Source organism: Helicoverpa armigera, chromosome 18, assembly GCF_030705265.1.
Source record: "Helicoverpa armigera isolate CAAS_96S chromosome 18, ASM3070526v1, whole genome shotgun sequence".
NCBI classification, from domain to species: Eukaryota; Metazoa; Arthropoda; class Insecta; order Lepidoptera; family Noctuidae; genus Helicoverpa; species Helicoverpa armigera.
In genome coordinates this window covers 2,961,988-2,983,623 of record NC_087137.1, presented here as the reverse complement: position 1 = coordinate 2,983,623, position 21,636 = coordinate 2,961,988, and the positions used below count along the sequence as shown (strand labels likewise).

The window sequence follows — 21,636 nt, the reverse complement described above, 5'->3', positions numbered from 1 at the left end:
TTATATTTTTTTAGCCTCGTTAGTTGCTGCAAATTACTACATCGCACAAATTGTTATCATCATTAGACTTAAATTGTTTCAGATAGCTTATTATAAAATGTTGGAATAACGGGATCATTGCAAGTCTCTGTGAAATTAAGAATAAATGATAACGAAGAGCAAGCAATGCATACGATGCGATAAAAGGTCACAAGATTAAATCAAACAAGCAAGGCCGCTTCCCGTGTAGATTTATTGAACTTTTCTGATATTTCTATGTACAATTCTCTTATGCCTACTGACGCAGCCGGCAGTGCGGAACGTTTTGCCGCATTCCTCACAGCTGAAGGGCCTCTCGTCCGTATGAGTTCGGTAGTGAACTCGCAAGATGTCCATAGTATTGAATCGCTTCCCGCAAGTCTCACACTCGTATTTCCTCTCGTTGGCGTGGTATACAAAATGTCTTCTATATTGCGCCAATATATGAAACGTTTTTCCACAAACTTCGCAAGTTTTCTTAGGTGTAGGATCGTGAACCGCTCTATGTATAATCAGACCGCTTTTGAATTTGAACTTTTTATCGCAAACATTGCAAGAGTATAGTTTGCCAGTAGAGTGTGCGTCTAGGTGACTGACGAGGTTTCGCGTATGTTTGCCACAGATTTCGCAAACCTTCCAGTAGTCGTATCTCAATTTTCGGACTTTTTTCTTCTTTCTTATCACCTTCTCCTTCTTAACTTTGGGTTTTGGATCGTTTAGTTGGCCGTCATTTGGTACGTCACCAATTGGTTCGAAAGTGACGTCTATTTCATCAGCGTCATGCATGTCGTGGTCTTGTATACTTTCGTGTTGTGTGTCATGTGGGTCTTGTTTGTCGATGACTTCCACTTTGATGTGTTTGGCAGAACTTCGGAGTACTTTATCTGCATCTTGACATTTCCGTCTGAATTTGTAAGCGTTTTCTAACTCCTGTAGGCAGTTCAAGCATATTCGTAATGGTAAGTCATCTGTTTTTTCCACCTAGGATAAATAAAAAACCATTAGATTATGCATATATTTATATTCATTTATATATATTCATATGTTTATAGTATTGTAAAAGTATGTCTTACCTCGATTCCTCCAATAATTTTAAGTTTGTATGCCACATCGAACCCGTCGTCATCTTTTTGTTCAAATATGTCTACACAAGCTTCTAGATTGGAGCATGACCTACACCGGTCGTGCTCATCGGCTTCATGCTTAGGTTTCACTTGTTCCAGTTTTTGTTTAAGATCTAAAAGTTTCATATCATCTTCATAATCGTCATCGTTAGTGATGTCAGCAAAATGGTCTTGGCTGTCTTGTATAGCTTGTTTTTTGATCGCGTGCTTTTCTCGAATTTCTGAATAGCGGCTCATAGCCTCGAAGAAGGGCCATTGTTCGTTCAGAATGCCTTTGTTAGCAAATTTCGTTTTCCACTGTAATAAAGATAATGAGTAAGAATACACCGTCATATGATGAAAAATTTCTAGTAAATTGTACTCAATTCTTTTAACAAAGAAACTTACCCTGAATGTTTTAATAAGATGAACCCATATTTCTTGTAAGTCTAATAAACTGTGGTCCAGTGGTATGCCGATCGTTCTCAGCATTTTTTCAACCTCACTAAGAACAATAAAAATCTATGAGTTTCTACGATATTTGACCAACTTATAATAAACTCTGCTCTGGTATTAATTTACGTAACTTACCGCCATCCACTATATTGGTCCTTTGATGATTTAAACATATGTTCTAAATCTGTCCGTGCACTAATTAAGTTGAAAATCCATTCTTCTTGCCCTGAATAAAGAATTATATTCGTTGAAGATTACAACAATAAACAATTTAAGATCATCATATTTAATGCAAAGTTAGTTGATTTAACGGAACAAGAATCTTTAATTTAAAATCTTGGTGATGCTAATTTGAAGACAAATATTAACAAGGAAAGGTAACCGTGTTATTAATACTCACAATCGCCGAGAGGATTCAAACTGAGTGTCGATGATTCACCCAAGTACAGTTCAAACAGGTTGTGGTACACCCACGCTTTATTGTTCGTCGCTTTTGCTTTTTGATATTCCTAAAAAAAGATTCGATCATAATCGACTTCAAAACAAAGAATAGGGTTTGTATTCGACAGAATTTATGTAGGTCTGCAATTTTCTCATAATATATTCATACAACTGAGTATTCTCTCGATCTCTTTTATAATTATTTAGTTAGAGTACCTGGTCCAAGCACCTCAAAACTTACCGCAAACGTAGCCGTCCATTTCCTTCCCAATTCTCTCGACGTCAAAGTTTTAGGAAACCCATATTCCTCTATCATAATTCTTGACATCTCACTGTGAGGAAGAACGAAAATAAATTGTTGAGTTGGAAAATTAATTTAGACGACAAAAAAAATGGAGGTATTTGATTGAACTGTCTAAAGCTTTCGATAACCTGAGCTATAACAGCTATATATATTTAAAGCGTCTTACTTTGAAGAGGAATGAAGTAATATTACGGTCGTCTTTTGAATAACTGCTAAAGAAAAAGCATTCGCCAAAGCTTTGTGCATAATATCTCAATTTAGAAGTCGTATCCGGATAGGAGTCTCTCAAGGCTAAATTTTGGGTCCTATATATCTTAAGATGTGTATTCGCAATGAAGTTACTAGTTGTGCATGAATATTGTATAAGTATAAAAAGTATCTTACTTCCACGCCCATTTCTTTTGTCTAAACAACCAGTCATGCTGAAGTCTGATTTGAATAAATGTCTCCGTAATATCTTTCGACCCTGTAGAAGAAAACAATTAAATTTTACTATTTTATTTAACAGTAAATAGCATGTAAAGTAAGGCCAGACTAGCTTTATTTAATTTCTATGAGACAATTATAAGATGTAATTCTTTTACTTACACTGAAAGTCATTCTCATTCTCATTTTCACTCTCGTTTTCATTCTTACTCTTTTTACAGTGCTTGGAATATCTAGTATCTTTTATAGAAATATAAGTACAAGGCGTAAGATCCAGGGCGTCTGGATCGAACTTCTCGAAATAGTTTAACATAGCGTCATATAGCGGCCAGTCGCTTTGTTCTTCACCCCTCTTTATTTTTATGCGATGTTTTCTCTGCAAACAATAATGGAAATAGAGGATACATAATATGTTTCTTTACTTATATAGCTTTTGCGCGCAACTTCATTCATGTGCACTTAGGCTTTCAATCTGCATTAATAAATAATTATTCTGAAAGAGATTCATCGGGAAAGAGATAAACGCAACGAATCGAAAATCAAGAAAATTGCTCCAGCTGTTATGAAGTTTCTGAACAAGCACAAGATTGTTTTATGTTCGAAAAATAGAATAAAGCGAATTTATTGTTTTCACATTAAAACGGATGCACCGATTAAGATGAAAGGTATTGATATAGGCAGGGCCTAGTAGATGGCTCAAGCTTACTTTTTATCCAGGTGAGGTATAGAAAACAGTTTAAAATGTTGATAGGTCCTTACATTGAATGTAACCTTGAGGTGATGCCACAATCCTTTCATGTCGTGCACACAGCAGTCAATCGGTAGATCCTGACAACGCATGGCTCTTTCCACTGTTCTGTAATCAACAATAAAATATAGTTTCAGTAGCAATTAGCTCAAGTTCTGAAATTCGTTCAAATATTTATTTTTATTTAACTATAGAAATAGATAATACATACATTTATATACCATTGAAGTTGATAGTGACGTCATACAAAAATGAGTGTAAAAATAATTTTGTTTTATTGTTTCTTTCAAGCTTTGCTTTGGATTGAAGATTGCATAGGTATTGTTTTGAGAATAGTATGTATTACCTCAGCTAATTAGATTGAAAACGACATTCATATTTGTTTACAAAATTCACTGCTACATTAAAATAGTATTCCAGTTACCTCCACATGGTGATAGGGTCCAGCTTCATATCTTTAGTTTCTGTCACACAGATGATCAATTTCAATCGCCATTCATCACTCCCTGTAAGAGGTTTTAATATTTTAGTGTGCTAATTTTTGGAAGAGAGTGTAGTGTAGGTGGATTAAATCTATGTTTACATGCCATTTTATATTTGAAATAAAATAATTACTCATTATATGCAAATCAATAATTATTCATTTTTGATATTTATTGTAAATATGTATGTAAATATCTATGTAAATAAAAGATATGCAAATGTACTATATTAAACTTTCAAATTATGTCTTTTATTTTTTTTGTTATAAACTAAAATCTTATTAGAATTTATACTCACATGATTCATATTTGTCTAAGACTTCACTTTTTCCAAAAACTTTATCAAACATTTTTAAATACTGCCAGCTCTTGTTATTAGTTTTCTTCGCAGCTTTGTACCTCTGAAATAAACCAAAAGATTCTTTTTTATTTAACTGTTTTCTTCCCCTAGGTATAAGTCTTCTGTTTTTTACACTTATTTGTATGGTTTAAACAAGTCACACTGATTATTATTTTTATTTTCTTTGCTTTTACAGATTTAAAATACTCACATCATAGGTGTAGGACCATTTCTTCCTGACATGGTCAACAGTCATTTCACTGGGAAAACCATTATCAAGCAGTATTTTGTGGAATTCCCTGTAAAAGCCATTTTAAATTAAGAAATAGTTTTAATGTCAATATTTTGTATCCATAGTAAAATTATCTAGCTAGAATATTGCCATTGTTTATACAGCATCTCTTTTTCTCTATGAAACCTAAGAAAGCAAATATGCTTAACAGGTGGGAAAAAGGTTTAGCTATACTTACGCCCACGGTTGCTTTTTACTTTTAAACAGCAAGTCATTTTCAAAACGAAGTTGCAAAAATCTTTTAGTCAATTCAGACGTCCCTAAAACACATAAACAAATACAAATTCAATCGTCCAGTCCTTGAGCAAATAATGAAAAGCAACTGTTGTACTGCCTTCAATTACTCACACACAAAAGTTTTGTCGTCCATATTAGTGAGAAAGATTTGTTATCATTTTATATGTTACATGCAAAGGGAAATCGTGCAATTCAAATGCCTTTGTTTTTAAATAGATAATTCCAAATAAAATTGACAAGTTGGCGAATTGTTTTGATAATTTCAAGTTGACGTTTACAGACACTAGCTGGCTAGACAGTTGATTTTTTGTATAAGGCAACAAAACCTCTTTAATTTTGACGACATCTGCATCGCCGAATAAAAAAACTAATAGTATGATTTTGACATTTTCGGTTTTACTCAGATGTAATGTACGGTTCGGGCAACTCTAGAACATTATTTTGGTTCTGCGATTCGTCCTACAATTTTCACGTGGTTTTACACATTTCGGCATGTTTTACACAATTTAACTTGTATTTTTGAATTAAATTGGCAATTATGCATCGACTTGCATCTGCCAGGAATTTATATCACAGTTCTCTGCATGGTGTTTCCCTGCCTTCGAACAATTCACTTACAAGTACATCAAATACGGAAATAAAATGCTCGTTTTGTCGAAGGATTTTATTAGGCCGCCTCGGTGCAGGTAATTTAATTTAAAACTGCTGAATAGACTCTACTAGTTTGCTTATATCATGCATGATAAATAGTTGCACTGTACATAGGTTATCCAGTTGCATAACATCTCCAATAAGTTTTATTTTTATTTTCTAGAAAATTTTTATGCAGCGAGACACCAATCTACGAAAACGGCTAATTTACTCAGTTCCTTGAGAAAAAAGACTAAGCATAAGAGTTATAGGAAATATGGAGAATTGCTTGAAGGTATGTTTGTTTACATTTGTACCACTGACCCTAACCTATGTTTAAATGATGTTAATTTATAAATATTGCTATTTTTAGTTGGTGACCAAGCCATGACTGAAACTAAGGTATCAATAAGTAAATTGCGAGCTGTGCATCTCTCAAAGTTGGCATCTAGTTCGGTCTCACTTGGGCAGTTACACCAGCTCACCAAAAAGCCTCCTAAGAACTTAAAAGTGGCTGAAGTAGATCCTGAATTACTACAAACTGTTAGAGACCAGATATTAAAGAAGACCTCTGTGAAAACTTCTGCAACGCCAGTCTCTGTGAAGTCTAAGCTTTCCGAAATAGTATTAGAAGATGACAAATGTGCACTTATATACACGAGCCATCCACTAGCTAACTTAGAAGATAAACTCAGGACAAAACAATACATAGACATGGTGAAAGAGAGCTACTACGATTTTAGAAAAGCAACTCTTTATGACCAAAAGTTGCAAGACCTTAGGTTTGCAATAAATGAAGGATTGAATCAAGAGTTCAATTTAAATGAAAGTAGTAAAACTGATTTAATATCTCAGGAGCATTTTGATCCATTACCAAAGGGGGCTCATGCTGTGTTCAGAGAATTGTTTGTGGATAACCAATTAGATAGCTATGATCATGAATTGATGAACCACTTAACAAATATGCAGTAAGTACATTCTTCAATTTAATTTTTAAACAAATCATCTATACCTTATCATAAAAAAGAAGGTTCTGAAAGTATTGAACTGATTAGAGAATCCTTTCACTATTAGGAGCCTACCGTCTTCCCGAGTAACACAGGCAGTAGCTCCCACATACATTTCAAAATTTTAAAGTTATTGATTTGTTTTTATCAATGAATTTCAGAGCCCAAGGTATAGCTCATCCAGCGATAGAGGACATCTATGATGACCCAGCTCTGCATCATGAGATTATAGAAACCAGAGAAGACCTGGAGTTGGATCATGTAGAACCAGCTGCTGCTAATTCCTTGAAAATCAAACAGGCGTAAGTTTACATTGCTTTGTATTTGTTTTTTTGTGGTATAAGGTGAAGAGAGCTTGCACAAATTCCTAACCACCACAATGGTACATGAAAATCTTATAATAGGTTTTGGGGTGTCTACTGCTCTATCAAATACTATTTGTGATTGATATTTTCTTGTATTTATGTACTATTTCAAATAAGATTTGATGCCTTTTATAGGAAAAAAGCGATACGTGACAAGAACAAGGCGAAGCGTGACAAGCGACGTGCCAAGCAAGAGTTGAGCATGAAGCAAGACATGCGCGAGCTGGAGCGGCGCGGCAAGCAGGAGTCGCTGCACCGCGTGCTCACTGCACATCTGCAGTTACTCTGCTCACTCAACATGATACAAGAGGTAAGAGATAGGTATAGTATAGGTCACACATTTTTAGTCATCATCCTCCTGCCCTTATCCCAGGAAATCTGTGACGCTCCCGGATCAGAATCAGAAGGACCTAACCATTTCTCTCCCATGGGTGTCGTTAGAGGCGACTAAGAGAGCTAAGGCACTTTGGGCTACTCGCAAGATGGGCAAACCACCTCTATAGCATTCCCAAGGAGAGCTATCGTCAGGCAGGCGGCCGGCTGTAAAATTTAAGCTAAAACATATGAAGTCACACATTTTGAGTATTTAAAAACAAAACATTATTTATATTCCCTTCATGATCGTTTAAGCTTTGCCAGTCGAAATAGGTCTTTATTAACCTTCATACACAGTTAATTTTTCCCTTGGGTAGAATTTAGAATTTAGAAATGTGATGAATAATAAAGTGCCCATTAACTTAACTGTCCATAAAATATTATCCTTTTGTACAGATCAGCTAGTGTTATTTGCGTCTTACTATTGTACGAATGAGTTTCTGTGTCAATTAGTGTACTCGTGACGTATTCGTGAGACGGCCGAATCCAGGTCAACTCTTTTTGGATAAGTTCATCATCCTCATCATCCTCCGAGCCTTTTCCCAATCATGTTGGGGTCGGCTTCCAGTCTAACCGGATTCAGCTGAGTACCAGTGCTTTACAAGAAGCGACTGCCTATCTGACCTCCTCAACCCAGTTACCCGGGCAACCTGATACCCCTTGGTTAGACTGGTGTCAGACTTACTGGCTTCTGACTACCCGTAACGACTGCCAAGGATGTTCAATGACAGCCGGGACCTACAGTTTAACGTGCCATCCGAAACACAGTCAATGGTGTCTAAGATATACTTAGAAAGTACATACAAACTTAGAAAAGTTGCATTGGTACTTGCTTGACCTGGGATCGAACCCGCGCCCTCATACTTAACTACTTGTTTGGATAAGTTATAACAGTAATAAAATGAATATACTTGGATTTCTATGTAGCAAAGTATTATTTGTTATTTTAGATATTTTTCCTAATTCGAGTCTATTCAAATAGTTCTCACATTTTTTCTTATGTTTAAAATTAACGTAAAAATATTAAAGTGTCAACAAAAGGCGCTTGCTAACCCAATTTTGATGGTAAATCTCTGTTATCTTATCGAGCATGTCAGTGACCGCGACAGTCGCGAAATAATATAGATAAGTGTTCTGATTTATACAAGTAATCCTAAATATTTGGTATTCAGAACCATTTACAAACAAATGTACCAAAACAACATGATGACATAAAAAATATAAAAAAACTAAATTGTAATTGTACTCTTTTATAAATGCACGTAACAATGGTTAAAGTTTATTACAAGACTTTTCTAACAAGTCCAAAACACAGCTATGATACAATATTCGATCATGAAGTTCCAGTTCATATCTTCCGACTCCATCATCACATCAGTTTGACTGTACAATATTATTGTATTGTCATCAGAACTATACATAATATACAGCTGCCAATTTTCCTGACATTACTATCCTAGGAAGATGGTTATTAGTTACCTTAGATTTCATTACATTATTTATTTGTTTAAAAATACAATGTCCCACAAAACTGTAAAAGCAGTTTGACTATGGGATCAACTTATATTTATAAACTAATTAATGATATCAAATTTATTTTAATAAAACATGATTAACCACAGGTCAAATTAATTACCTTAGATTCCATTACATACTTACATACAAGTCGACCTAATAAAACCTATTTAATTGTACAATATTGTTCCAGGCTCAACAAGTGCTACAGTATTACCGACAGAGAGGAACAAGGACGTCCAATCATCCCAAGATTAATGACGTCAAAGTATACAACACGTTACTACATGGATATGCCGCTACAGTAAGCACCTTTTAATACAAAAATATATAATACCATAAACTTTAGGGATACATTTTTGTCTAGGTCTAAAACTTTGGCCTTACTACAAAAACTTTTAAACATCTGTTGAATACTTCTAAATCTAAAAAAAATACAGATACAGATACAGACGTTGGAATAAGGTCCATTTTGCAGCCACACTTTTTATAGACAAGTGTTCAACAGATGTTAAAGTTTTTGTAGTAAGGCCAAAAAAGTTTTCAAGTTGGAAAATTATCAGACGACCTCTCCCATTGTGAGTGCAACGTCAGACTCTGAATAAAATCTTTCTGGAGCTCTTTATGTACGAAGGCCGCTCTATCTCTTTCGAACACTCCCGCAGCCTCTTATATCGGCCCTAGATATAATATTCAAAAGTAATAAAACTTTAATTAATAATAAACTATGGTTCAACACCTCTACCCACATGTATGTATGTATAAAAATTGTTTTCATATTTGGTAATACAAAGATGTTGCTTCAATATTAATATTTCCCCAGGGAATGTTGGACAACACAAAGCAGCTTCTATCGTTTATGTCTGAAGACGGCGTGGAGCCCAATCCCCAGACCTTCGCAGCCGTGTACGAGTGCGTCGAGAGAAGTGCTGAAGAGAATAAAGTGGAACTACTCCAGCAATATAAGGACCAGATGGATCAAAAGGTATGTAGACATTTTCTAAGGAAACGGGAATTAGTTATTTCCTTTATAAATTTAAAAGACAATAGATTTTCTATAGCATCATAATTACCAGTTCGATCAAAGCGAAGCGATCAAAACCTACTTTATTTTATAAAAATGCAAATTACTATAAATTTTATATTTTTTTGTTACAGGACATAACCCTAAACGACTTACTAGACAAAACGAAATTCCTTTACGATCAACGTGAAGTTGTTCTTCAATCAATCCATAGACTACAACCGGACTTTGAACCTCAATACACAGCCCCTGTTCTCGATTACAAATGTCCTTTATTAGACAACTTGACACTAGATAAAGTGGAGAACAGACAGGGGTTGATGACGTCACCAGGCGAAGGTCTGTTTTCCATAGAGGAGATCATAGAGAAAGGGAAGGAACAACTGAGTATGGAGATCAAAGGGGAGGTTGAGATACAGAATATTGGTGTGAATGATGAGCAGTCGGATGTTGTGAAGTTTTGTGTGAGTATTGATTTATTTTTGTAAACTATCTCCTAGTACCGTTGAACTATTTCCCGTATGTACATAGATAAAAAGTAACCTATACAATATCGTGAATATATTTTAACCATAATGTATTTGAAAAAAGTATTGCTTGTCGCTATGGTGGCCTAGCACACTTTTCTACTAGTGATAAATATTTAAACTTAGATACAATTATTGGTATAATGGTTATTGTGATGAGAAATGGGAATGAGAATGAGTGTAATGGGAATGATTGTTTCGTGTCTGACGAGATTTTAATATAATTTTCGATTTCGATTACAAAAAAATAACTGTACTTTTTAAAGAATACATTGCTTGGCCACTGTGCTGGGAAGTGCATTATGCTTCAGCTAATGTAATTGTATTTTTATTTATAGCGAGCTAAACTATCAGCGACGCAAGACAAGTGGCGCGGCGTCATCCGCGAGTCCTTTGAGCGCAATCTCGGCACACTGAAGTCGCAGAGCTCGGCTTCGCACTCCGCCATCACGTTGTACCCGTATCTTACCGTTTTGGACGTAAGTATGATCTTTCATTTTACTGATTTTTATTGGGAACTAGTTATTCCTCGCAGTCCTATCCCCTAGCTAACGGTTTTTGACGTAAATATTATCTTTATTTCAATGTTTTCACTTTGTATTTTTTTATTGAAAAATATCTGTTTTCTGCATATACTGCAGGTGTCCCAAGGGATGTACTTAACGAACCTAGGTAAAAAGTGGTGTTCCTTTAAATCGGTTCAGTAGTTTTGTTTTGTAAAATACGGACAGAAAAACAGTTACTTTCGCGTTTATAATATAAGTAGAAGTATAATCATAATTTTCAAACCTTTACATTGAGTTGTGTGTTCCATATTGACGTGACAACGTCTTATAAATTGGTTTGCCGGGTTACACCTCAAGAAACTGCGTTACGCTCCGCTCACGTTATGCGCTCACAATGAGAGCGAGTGAGATGCACGCGTCCCTTCCACTCGGGCATGGTTAGCCCGCCTAAGAGCGAGAGAGACAGACATAAATCATCCTTCTTCCTACTATACGAATGAATATTCACATTAAAATTATTTTACCACTCAAAGTCGTTGTCACGTAAAACGTTCGCCCGTATACCGACTTTACAGGCAACCAATTTTTTTCAATCTTTTCTACTTCAACAAGTAAATAATTTGGTTTCAGGTGGATCAATTTGTGGACCTAATAATGGGCGAAATAAGCAAACTAGTCGACGGCAGTGAAACATACAGCCCTACTCTCAAACTATTACAGAGAGATTTAGGAACGCAAGTGTATCAGAAGTAAGTACGACCTCAACAATAAATATCGATAAAATTAATATCGACAATATTTTCCCAACTCTATTTAAACATTTCGATATTTCGCACAGATTTATATCTCGCTTTATCCTACAAAGAGTTACGTGATTTTAATAGGTACGCTAAATTTTTTTGTCATATTTTTAAGTATTAATATTGATTATTATCCATCGATTAGATACCAAATCGAGCAGTATCGTCGCAACGGCACACTTAAGAAGTTAGAGCGTATATACGAGCAGTACTGCACGTGGTACGTGGCTCGTGGCTCAGTGGACGGCACGGGACTGCCGTACCACGTAATTTATGTCATAACTAGCTTCTGCCAGCGGTTTTACCCGCATCCCGTGGAAACCTCTGCACGAACCCGGATAAAAAGTATCCTATAGCCTTCCTCGATAAATGGGCTATCTAACACTGAAAGAATTTTTCAAATCGGACCAGGAGTTCCTAAGATTAGCGCGTTCAAACAAACAAACAAACTCTTCAGCGTTATAATATTAGTATAGATTTATAAGTATTAATGTCGATAATTATTCATCGATTAGGTACCAAATCGAGCAGTACCGTCGTAATGGTACACTTAAGAAGTTAGAGCGTATATACGAGCAATACTGCACGTGGTACGTGGCTCGTGGCTCAGTGGACAGCTCCGAGCTGCCGTACAAAGTAATTTATGTCATAATTTATAAGTATTAATGTCGATAATTATCCATCGATTAGGTACCAAATCGAGCAGTACCGTCGTAACGGTACACTTAAGAAGCTAGAGCGTATATACGAGCAGTATTGCACGTGGTACGTGGCTCGTGGTTCGGTGGACGGCACGGGACTGCCGTACAACGGCCGGCAGGCGTGGCAGGCGCTTGTGCATAGGAATAGAGAAGGGGCTAGCTTGGTAAGACTTCATTTTATTATTATATGAAAAGATGTTTTTTTTTTTTTTTTTTAAGATATCATATGTTGAATATCATGTATGTTTTTGAACTATGTAGACGCTTTGATACTTTTCGGAATGAAAAAAACCGGGAAGTGCAAGTCGGACTCATCTACCGATTGATCCGATAAATGGGTGCAAAATGATTCTATAAGGGTTCGTTTTTGTTGTTAATAGGGCCGGAACCTTTAACCCTATACTGCATATAAAGCTATATAATATGATCACCGAACATGTTTTTTTTTCAGTATAATAAAATGAAAAATCTTGAGAGAAAATCGTAAAGTTCGGCGTATGCGCTAAGTTGTTAAAATATCAATCTTATATACTGTATTTCCCAGGATATTGAGGAGACGCCGTGGCCGATGGAAATGCGTCAGAACATCGGCAAGTTCCTGTACAACATCATTATAAACGACGTCAAGATTGACGTCAATATGTTCAAGAGTAAAGCTGCTAAAGAGTAAGTTATAGTATTACATGCTGGATATTAGCTTTTCTATGAAGGTTTTCTAATAACAGTTTGATTTCAATAAGGTTTTTAAATAATATGTGAATAATAAAAAGATGGAGGTGGTTTAACGATAAAAGACATATTACGTATGGAGCAACAATCAAATGGGATTGTGCATGCATTAGGTAGTTGCTTCAATTATAAATTTTCCGTGTGCAAAGCGTCTGAAGAACTCATGACCAGAGATTGCCAATAATTTGACCCAATTTTCACTTATGCTGCCTGTCCCTGATCAATGGTTAAAAAATGCTAGGCTGAATATTCTATAAAAAAAAAGTAAGACATGGATGGGAGGCCCTAACCTTATTAGAAGATGGTTTTCGATTATATTATAATGATTTAGAAGACTTAAGAATGTTTTCTTGTGTGTCATGCAGGAAGCTCCTCCCCGCAGTATACAAAGTCCACCGGCCATGGGGCCGGCTGGTGCGGCTGGAGCTGAAGCCGCACCCCGCGCTGGCGCGCCTGTGGGCGGGCGCCGCCGCCCCCGCGCTGCGCCTGCGCGCCGCGCTCACGCCCACCGCCGCGCCGCCGCTGCCGTGGGCGGGGACACAGCGGGGGGCGTATCTTGTCACGCCCACGCCGCTAGTCAGGTATGATCTTTAACTGTTTGTCCTATCTGGATGGGAATGGGAAGCGACGTCAAAACAACAGACAGTCGTTTTCTTTTGGAATATCTCATGTGACGTCAGTAAATTTATTTTATAATATCCTGCGTGACATGACGCGATACGGTACGGCGCTTAAATATTTAAGAAGTTTGAAAGTGACACGTAACCGATTGTTTCGAATTCGCTGTATCTGAGAATGGACTGAGCATAAAACACGAATAAGGAGATGAAACGGCCAGTAGTGACCTATCTATCAAACAAACTTACAAAACATCAAATACAAAACGTCAAATAGTATTATCGCATGATCGCACAAATGCTTTAACTCTTCCTAAAACACATAAATCTCATAATTTTATTTATTCCAATATAAAGTATATTCCTGTATTATTTACTTTCAATTTCCCTTCTCCCGAAGAATGCCATTACACGTGATGAGTCAATGGAAGCGTCTGGAGTCAGCTCCAGCCGAGTCGCTGTACCCAGTGCTAGACAGCCTCAACCAGCTGGGCGAGGTGCCCTGGGTCATCAACCAGCGCATACTGGATCTGCAGATACAGATATTTAGGTGAGTCTAGCGTGTTGAATTAGGTATCGGGACTTTTGCTGTCTGGCCTCTTGGTGTCTATATCCGTAGTGTCTGGATCCATGGTGTCTGGGCTTTTGGTTGGAGACTTCTGGCATTTGGACTCCTGACATCTGGACTCTTGGCGTCTGGACAATTGGCGTCGGGATTCTTGGCGTCTGGACTCTTGGCGTCAGGACTCTTGCTGTCTGGAATCTTGGTGTTGAGACTCCTGGTGTCTGGACGGCATTTATTTTCTTGTGGGAAATCATCAAATGATCCCTCCCGTTATGGGAACAGCGGGACACGTGGTGGAAGACGTATAGTGACTAAATCCCATTTTTTTCCTTTTAGCCAATTATATTTATGTAAAAAACGTATTTATGTACAGAGACGGCGGCGACAAGAAGTTAGACATAGCGCCACCATCGTCCCGATTGGACACATCTCAGTTCGGCAGCGCGAGTGACGCGGCGAGCACGTTCAAGCGCCGCGTGGCCATCAACCGCGCTCGAGCAGAGATGCACTCGCTCTGGTGCGATGCGTTGTATAAACTGTCGCTCGCTAACCATTATAGGTATGTATTTTGTTGTATAGAAGTGCTTGTTATGTTGGATATTATATGTATGTATTTGATGTGATGCTTTTTCCGGCATAATAAATTAAATGTATATTCTCAAATAAAGTTTTACATTAATAAGACGGCTTCGGGCCGTAGCTGGCGGCTGTGTCCCGTGCCACTGTCGCGTAGCATATGGTTGATTTCGGTCAACAACGCGTACAGATTTTTGTGGGCGCGTTAAGAATGATGTCTCCATAAATTGTCTCACAACTATAGCAGCCACTATACTACTTGGAAAAGTCGATCAGAACTAATGACGAATTAGCATAAGCGAGACTTAACCGGTTGATTGGTGTAAGCCGAAATGCCCCTCCACACTCGTCATAATTCCTTTCGTGTGAAGGTCTTGCTTATATGATTTAGCTAAACTGTTCATAATATTGTTTAGGCGGAAATTAAAAGTTTCCATTTAATATATTTCTAATTTACACATTACATACAACCAACAAATCTTCCTCTTCCAGAGACTCGACATTCTGGCTGCCCCACAACCTCGACTTCCGCGGTCGCGTATACGCGTGCGGGCCGCACGTGTCGGCGCTGGGCGCGGACGCTCAGCGGGCGCTGCTGACGTTTGCCAAGCGCCGCCCGCTCGGACCCAGGGGACTGCGCTGGCTGAAGCTGCATGCTGTCAACCTTACTGGTACCATGAAGAAGAGTACTGTTGATGAGAGGTAACTTACCTTTAGCTCAGGTTATAGCATGTTCCTTGGAATATTGTGACGTTAGACGCCACGTGTCGGCGCTGGGCGCGGACGCTCAGAGGGCTCTGCTGACGTTCGCCAAGCGCCGCCCGCTCGGACCCAGGGGACTGCGCTGGCTGAAGCTCCATGCTGTCAACCTTACTGGCACTATGAAGAAGAGTACTGTTGATGAGAGGTAGGTTAGTTTTCAGATTATTAGGGTTTCTGTAATATTCTGTCTAGATGACATCGTGTTGCACACGCTTGGAACGACACTCATTCGTCCTGATAGTGTTTATCATCAATTCACTCGGCTGACGTGGACAGCGACCACTTATAACTATACATATCTGAGTGCATGGATTTGAAACGTATCAAGTACCTGATCAAAAACTACAGTACAATACTGCCAGGAGAAGAAATTACAATGATCATAAGTAGAAAGATTTTCAGTGAAAAGTTTAACATATAATGATATCTGTATTGTATGCTATTTATACTTTAGCCATTACTTAAGATAAAGTTACACAAATTTTGCTTCTCTCCGTATATTTGACTCGACATTTCTTAAAATACTTATTATTTTCTTCAGACTTGCATACGCGGACAGCATACTGCCCAAGATCCTGGACTCAGCAGACCGGCCGCTGCAGGGCGAGCGCTGGTGGGCGCAGTCCGAGGAGCCCTGGCAGACCCTCGCCTGCTGCATGGAGATAGCTAATGCCGTCAGGTCTCCCAACCCTGAGGGTAAGTGCTGGCTGTTCCATCGCGGACAGCATACTGCCCAAGATCCCGGACTTATAGATCCTTTGGATTATGATAGTCGCAACTCTTACGAAAGACACAAATGCCTGACAAATAGGAACGTGTTTTACACGTCAGACTTACCATTAGTCACCAAAGAAGTTAAGATTCGACATTCACATGATGCGATAAATGTTACATACATGGCATATACGACATAATCTTTATTATTCTTACATTTTCTGAATAAAGTTTCAGTCATAGGGAAACACAACGATATTTGTTAATTTTGAATGAATTATTTTTTATTTGCTTATACATTATTTGTTCATCTTTATTTAATACTTTACATACTGAATTTTATTTTATCAGACTTCAAATGTAAATTGGTATAAGTAAATAAATCTGCCACAGAAAAAAAACCCTCAACTCTTACTTAACTTCTAATATCTAAATCTCACTCAACTTCTCCCCTCAAAAGAATACCTCTGCGGCTTCCCGGTGCACCAGGACGGGTCGTGCAACGGCCTGCAGCACTACGCGGCGCTGGGCGGCGACGCGGCCGGCGCAGCAGCCGTCAATCTAGCTCCACACGAGAGACCGCAGGACGTGTATAGTGCTGTGGCTGCACTCGTATGTATTATATAGACTGATAATAACTTTGTGATTAAAAGATAAAAAGTAATTTATACAAAGTAGGCTGAAAATCAGAACTTTACAAAAGTAAAATCGACCTTCAAAAAGTTCTTCCTGTTTACTTTTGTAAGACGGCCCCCAAAACGACGTTCACCACTTCCTATGTGTTTTTGCTGAAAAGATTCAAAAAGGAACTCCAACTTTTAGGTTTGGCATGTACTTTCTTTTTCTCTTCCACAAACTAATATGAAAACAAAGTTTTCATTATGAACATGGTATAGACATATGAGCGAACGAAGATATAGAAAATGTGTTTTAATTTTATAAGTCAGAAAATGTTAGTTACGCTGTTAATTAAAAAACGCGTAAAAATTGGTGGGGATGTAACTTAGAACCCAGAAAATGGACATGGGATTACGACTTTCTATTCCCATCGAAGCGAAATACGAAAAGGAGATTAGATGCTTTTCATATACAAAATTTTAATATAACACAATCTTTAGGTGGAAGAGATGCGAGCCCGTGACGCGGCAGCGGGCGTACCGGCCGCCGTCATACTGGAGAACTTCGTGCGGCGCAAGGTCATCAAGCAGACTGTCATGACCACCGTCTACGGCGTCACCAAGTTCGGCGCAAGGCTGCAGATCGCTAAACAGCTTAAAGGTAAGCTTAAGCCTGAAATGAAGTGTGATTAAAAACAACGGCCTATGAGTGTAATTAAAATTGTTATATAGTATAAAACCCTATATCCCTATGTATGCGTAAATCTTTAAAATTACGCAACGGATTTTGATGCGGTTTATTTAATAGGAGAAGAGGAAGGTTTATAATTATGTATAATAACATCGAGCACCCGTGGGAAGCCGGTTCGGGTGGCTATTACCAAATAATAAACCTTTTCTCTATTTGTTTCACCAACATCAACACTTATTTTATGCAATTTTATTGAGAATTTTCATTAGGTAAGCACTGTACTAATATTTCCATTCTCTTCAGATATAGACGAGTTTCCCAAAGAGCACGTATGGTCGTGCTCGCAATACCTGACGACGAAGACGTTCGACAGTCTGCGCGAGATGTTCACCTCCACCAAGCTCATACAGGACTGGTTCACCGACTGCGCCAAGTTAGTATTACTACTTTCGATACTAAAAGTAATTAGTCACAATTTAGTCTAGTACGTTATCTTTTTACTAAGGCATACTGAAATGTATAGATTTATTTTTTGCCAAAGAATAGTCAAACTTATTTCGTAAAAATACTATATCAATTATTTCAAATTGAATATTGAATTAGAAGAGATTCTGTCGCGGCATCCTATACGGTTTTGTTTCTCCTACGGAGAAATTAAAGATGAGCAGAGATGCCATAGAGCGGGTAGGTCAGGCGCTTCCTATAAATCGTGAAACGATAAGTTACGAGTGAATTAATGAGGCGTTCAGATTCTTTGATACATCTTTAAGGGCCTCTGAACACCTGCATTTTAGCGACGCTACTTTCTTAGGAGATTTTCCGTTATGAGATCTCTCATGAAAGCTTGTCATTTTGTTCTCAATGATTTTTCTCCTTTCTTTGAAGTAATTAATCAAGTGTTGAAGTAATTATTCACATGTACTACCTTCTTAACCTACTTTATTATTGCCTTTCTACCTTAGACTAATCTCAGCGGTATGCGGCGAGAGCGTGGAGTGGGTGACGCCGCTGGGGCTGCCGGTGGTGCAGCCCTACTACCGCCGGGCTCCGCCCACCGCCTCACACTACCGGCCCTCGCTCGACCAGCAGCAGTAAGTCATACATACTACTTTAGTATCATCGAAATGTAAACTTTATTTTCATAATGTTAAGTTACATTTTAATTTGTCGCCTCAACATAACCTTTGCCGTCAATAGTCGCCGTATCAAGCTAGGGTATGCGCGAGGGTAGGTAATCTTGATGCCGTCCGACACACATTTCCTGCTTGTGTATGCCGGTGACATGCAACTAGGCACAAACCCAGCGGTACTGCATCCGGCACTATGTTTTATATAGCCTTAATATACAGCATGAAGTTGCGTCTGACATTAGCCACATACTTTCAAAAATTTATTTATTGCACTCACTTATAGCTATCTTTACAAATTATTTAAACTTAGGCGATAGCGTAACTACTTTAACATAACTTATGAATTAATAAATTTTATGTCAACAAATTTATATTTCAGGCGTCCATGCACGATGAAGCAGCGCAACGCGTTCCCTCCCAACTTCATCCACTCGTTAGACTCGTCACACATGATGCTGACGGGGCTGCACTGCGCCGCCGACGCCGTCACCTTCGTGTCCGTGCACGACTGCTTCTGGACGCATCCCGATACCGTCGACCAGATGAACAAGGTACGCACCAAACTTTTTGTCGTTACGGAACGTTGCGCAGAAACCATTTCTAGGCATCACCGGGTGGCGTGGTGTGGGACGGGTATGGACACCTTTTGTGGACTGGTTCTATGAATTTAGTTTGAGAACGTCGACTTTTACGAGAACTGTATGTCTAATTTCGTAGGAACTGTGGCTGTAACAGCCGTTTATGTCCATCGATCATAGGGTTAATCAACGCTTGGGGCGGTTTGTCCGTGGATGACCATCTTGTCATGACTAGTTACTCAACTGCATCTGTTACGCTGCAGTTAGACTGGAAGCCGATTCCAACACAGTGGGAAAAGGCTAGGCATATGATGTAAACTTCAATATAACACATATGTAATTTTATTTGTGGTGGACTAAACAGGTGGTATTTATAACTCGCTATTCGCTACTTGAACTTCAATATTTATGTGTAGATAGAGATACATAAAATCATCAATATATTATCTAACTGTGGACCATTGTCTTTTTCAGATCTGCCGTGAACAGTTTGTCGCTTTACACTCGCAGCCGATCCTGGAAGATTTATCTGAGTTTCTACTCAAGCGATACAGTTACGATGAAAGGTAAGTCTTAATATAATTCAATACTAAAACTCCTACCGATTTATTACCACGCTTATATTAACTTCACTTGTAACTAACTAGATATGTATGAAAATCTTGGAATCTTAATTTGACCCACTTCTCGGTCTTCGATTAAGATGATATTTTGCACACGCTCTGAACTGATGACAATACATGACTAGCGTGTTTTTTAGTTTTTAAAACTATTACTTCATTAAAAACATTATACCAATATTCATCTAAATAATTATCGTTCTAGTGAACTCGAGGAGAAAAGCGCGGGCGCAGCGAACAAGAAACGTGTTAATAACTTGCTACAAAAAGTGCCCAGCAAAGGTGACTTCGACTTAAATAGTGTATTGAGATCAGTCTACTTCTTCAGTTAGACTACACTAGGAATTTAAATACTTAGCTGGTATAAGTAACTAATATTTTTCGAATACACGGAATCCGATTATCGATACTACTAGAACATATTGTAGGATCCCTACCTCATAAAATCATAACCTAATATTTACTTCTTAATTGAATTAACTAATAGTATTATGGAAAGGTATACTTAATTATCAGATAAGACACTTCGTTGGTTCTGAACAGTTAGAATTGCTAGAGTTGGGAACTTCTTACTTGCTGGATTTACTCAGGTTAGATATAACTTGGAAGGAATTATAATTATCGTATAATGTACTTTCTTGCCAATATTTTGAGCTTTTTACATTCATGTTATACTGTTTTGAAACTAGGATCGAAAATGTGTAATTAAAGAAGTACACCTGAATTGTATATTGGGTGAAATATGGCAACCCTGATGTGGCTTATATTTGAATTAAGAATGAGATTCTTAAAGGTCAATTTTGGCGAAGAAAGATATATAAAATGTTGCCATGTAAGGAGTTTGGTATAGACTGAAGTGAACTTGTGATGGTTACTTGAATATTGTAGGGCTTTTGTAATTTTCTATGATAGCTGGTAACACTGCTAAGACATTTTGCACATTCTTCTTCCATCGACTATTGAGACTGGCTTTGTGTTTAGTTTGTTTTTGTCTCAAATTTTGATAATTTAGTTATGAATTACGTTGCTTGTACGAAAATCCCTTTGTTGAAGTCATCAAATTGAAATTCATTGAGAACATGCTATATCGATTTATACACACTGCCTGTGCTAAAAACTGCCTAAATGAGAATGTGAAAGAGTCATCAAGTCATATTATTTTGCAATATCGGTATTTTTTAAGTTCGATATAAGAGGTAAGCTATCGCGATATTAGACAAATATAAGTTTTAAGTTCTGAGACAAAAATACCTACTTTTTTGCCATATTATATCAGTTGGAATGTCTTACATTATGTTTAATAGGAACCATTTGAAAAGTTGATTTTTACTGCCGTATTACTACTGCCAAAAAGTACTGCTACTCACACCGTACTTGAAAAATAACTATGTGTTGGATTTTCGTACAAATAACTAGAGTAATATTTTATTAGTTTACTCTTGTAGAGTACAAAATTGCTGTGTTAATATTATTTGTATAATTACTAATTATCAACCGATATTAGGTGCGGTTGATTCATAGGACGTCGACAACTCGTCAAAATTTTATTTGTTTGTATAAATGAAATACTAGTTAGAAAACCAAATATGTATTGTATTGACAAAGATGAACATTTTCGAATTTGTCCTGTTATGTAGTTGCCATAATGTGGAATTACGACACAACAAACTGTGATTGTTAGTAGTTGAACAATAAATTAAGCTGAATTATATGAATCGTTTCATTGAAATTGTCAGGAAT

The 21,636-nt window shown here is 37.6% G+C and overlaps 2 protein-coding genes across 2 annotated transcripts; one reads left to right on the top strand and one right to left on the bottom strand.

The window, feature by feature from the left end:
* Window positions 1-213: 213 nt before the first annotated feature.
* On the bottom strand, window positions 214-5,153 carry LOC110375815 (uncharacterized). The gene is made up of 14 exons (XM_021334075.3): window positions 4,959-5,153; window positions 4,789-4,870; window positions 4,530-4,617; window positions 4,277-4,379; window positions 3,921-4,002; window positions 3,508-3,604; window positions 2,911-3,124; window positions 2,707-2,788; window positions 2,260-2,350; window positions 1,978-2,086; window positions 1,713-1,803; window positions 1,530-1,626; window positions 1,092-1,439; window positions 214-999 (listed from the first exon to the last, which is right to left on the bottom strand). The coding sequence occupies exons 1-14, from the start codon at window positions 4,978-4,980 to the stop codon at window positions 232-234; spliced, it is 2,274 nt and encodes a 757-aa protein (XP_021189750.3). The 5' UTR covers window positions 4,981-5,153; the 3' UTR covers window positions 214-231.
* Window positions 5,154-5,241: 88 nt separating this feature from the next.
* On the top strand, window positions 5,242-21,607 carry Polrmt (RNA polymerase mitochondrial). Its single transcript, XM_064039029.1, has 24 exons — window positions 5,242-5,533; window positions 5,662-5,772; window positions 5,851-6,445; window positions 6,646-6,786; window positions 6,985-7,159; window positions 8,933-9,043; window positions 9,563-9,724; window positions 9,898-10,227; window positions 10,629-10,769; window positions 11,427-11,545; window positions 12,287-12,461; window positions 12,842-12,963; window positions 13,392-13,607; window positions 14,044-14,193; window positions 14,582-14,767; window positions 15,277-15,486; window positions 16,088-16,242; window positions 16,721-16,872; window positions 17,379-17,538; window positions 17,872-18,001; window positions 18,531-18,659; window positions 19,078-19,249; window positions 19,751-19,842; window positions 20,102-21,607. Exons 1-24 carry the CDS (start codon window positions 5,386-5,388, stop codon window positions 20,226-20,228), a joined length of 4,209 nt encoding a protein of 1,402 aa, XP_063895099.1. The 5' UTR covers window positions 5,242-5,385; the 3' UTR covers window positions 20,229-21,607.
* Window positions 21,608-21,636: the final 29 nt, after the last annotated feature.

Excerpts from the sequence above, each read along its gene's own strand:
- Polrmt (XM_064039029.1), top strand. The coding sequence starts at position 5,386 with ATGCATCGACTTGCATCTGCCAGGAATTTATATCACAGTTCTCTGCAT. Across the intron at positions 5,773-5,850 it reads ATATGGAGAATTGCTTGAAG|TTGGTGACCAAGCCATGACT; the intron begins GTATGTTTGTTT and ends TGCTATTTTTAG. Across the intron at positions 14,194-14,581 it reads CTGCAGATACAGATATTTAG|AGACGGCGGCGACAAGAAGT; the intron begins GTGAGTCTAGCG and ends ATTTATGTACAG.
- LOC110375815 (XM_021334075.3), bottom strand. The coding sequence starts at position 4,980 with ATGGACGACAAAACTTTTGTGT. Across the intron at positions 3,125-3,507 it reads ACCTCAAGGTTACATTCAAT|AGAAAACATCGCATAAAAAT; the intron begins GTAAGGACCTAT and ends TATTGTTTGCAG. Across the intron at positions 1,804-1,977 it reads TTTGAATCCTCTCGGCGATT|GGCAAGAAGAATGGATTTTC; the intron begins GTGAGTATTAAT and ends TTCTTTATTCAG.